The 1045-nt window shown below is 56.1% G+C and overlaps 1 protein-coding gene across 1 annotated transcript in view; it reads right to left on the bottom strand.

Annotated features, from left to right (window-relative positions):
• Nucleotides 1-695, bottom strand: part of LOC119430354 (rab11 family-interacting protein 4) — a 27566-nt gene extending 26871 nt beyond the window's left edge. The window contains exon 1 of the mRNA XM_037697760.1: nt 613-695. Coding sequence (XP_037553688.1) covers nt 613-690 — 78 coding nt within the window. The 5' untranslated portion in view covers nt 691-695. The remainder of the gene's footprint in view (nt 1-612) is intronic.
• Nucleotides 696-1045: the final 350 nt, after the last annotated feature.

Genomic DNA, 1045 nt, shown 5'->3' with positions numbered 1-1045 from the left:
ACAAACAGAACACCACGGGTCAGAACCAGGCCGGACCTCCACAAACAGAACACCACGGGTCAGAACCAGGCCGGACCTCCACAAACAGAACACCACGGGTCAGAACCAGGCCCGACCTCCACAAACAGAACACCACGGGTCAGAACCAGGACTCTCGGTGCAGTGTGACAGAGCGAGGCCCTGAACGATCTGCAGCCAGTCTGAAGCAAACAGCAGCTTCTTGGACCAACAAACGTGACGATGACATTTTAAACGCCTCTCTTCTCTTCCTTCTCTTCCTTCTCTTCCTTCTCTTCCTTCTCTTTCTTCCAGACTCTCCCTCACTTCTCACTCTCTTCATCTCTTTCCAGAAACTCAACTTCCCATGAGCCACTTGCTGAGGAGCCAAACACAAAGAGGGAAACATGAGCAGGAGTGCAGTGGGACGACAGCAGACTGAGAGAGACAGCAGAGCACAGGACACAATGGACCCTGGTGCCCCCCCGGACCCATCGGGCTCCTCTCCAACACAACCAGTCAGTGTTCCTTCAGGGTGACCTCTTCTGCTCTCATTCTGTCAGGAGATATTTCATGAAGCCCACATGGTTCAGCTGCTGCGTGCACGTCTCTTACCCCGGTAACTAGAGAGGGGAGTCCATGATCAGCACCCCCCCTCGCCTCACCAGCCAAGCCCTCATGCAGTGACGTCATCCACCTGCCCCGATCTCAAGGGCTAGTCGTCTCAGCGCGCACACAATCCACGCACACACAGGTGTGTTCCCGTCAAAGGCAAGTAGGAGGAAGCGTTTAGTCCAAAGGCTGAGACCCCGGTCCTGGAGGAGTCCTCAGAGACTGAGGAGGAACATGTAACCTCACACGCACTGAGCACACGCACACCCTGTCCCTGCTCTGCAGCCTGTCTCTGTATCAACCGAGCTCAGATCAGGCAACAGTTGTTGAATCGACGCCCCGCCTCCTCTCTCCCTCCCCCTTTGCAGGTGGTTGCCTGGCAACTGGCTTCTGTGGGCGGGGCCTGCGAGAGTTCTCACATTGCTGCACACTTCAG

The sequence above is a fragment of the Nematolebias whitei genome, chromosome 3 (assembly GCF_014905685.2).
Source record: "Nematolebias whitei isolate Nwh7 chromosome 3, NemWhi1, whole genome shotgun sequence".
NCBI classification, from domain to species: Eukaryota; Metazoa; Chordata; class Actinopteri; order Cyprinodontiformes; family Rivulidae; genus Nematolebias; species Nematolebias whitei.
Note: the sequence above shows the minus strand (reverse complement) of the source record. Positions and strands in the feature narration are given on the sequence as shown.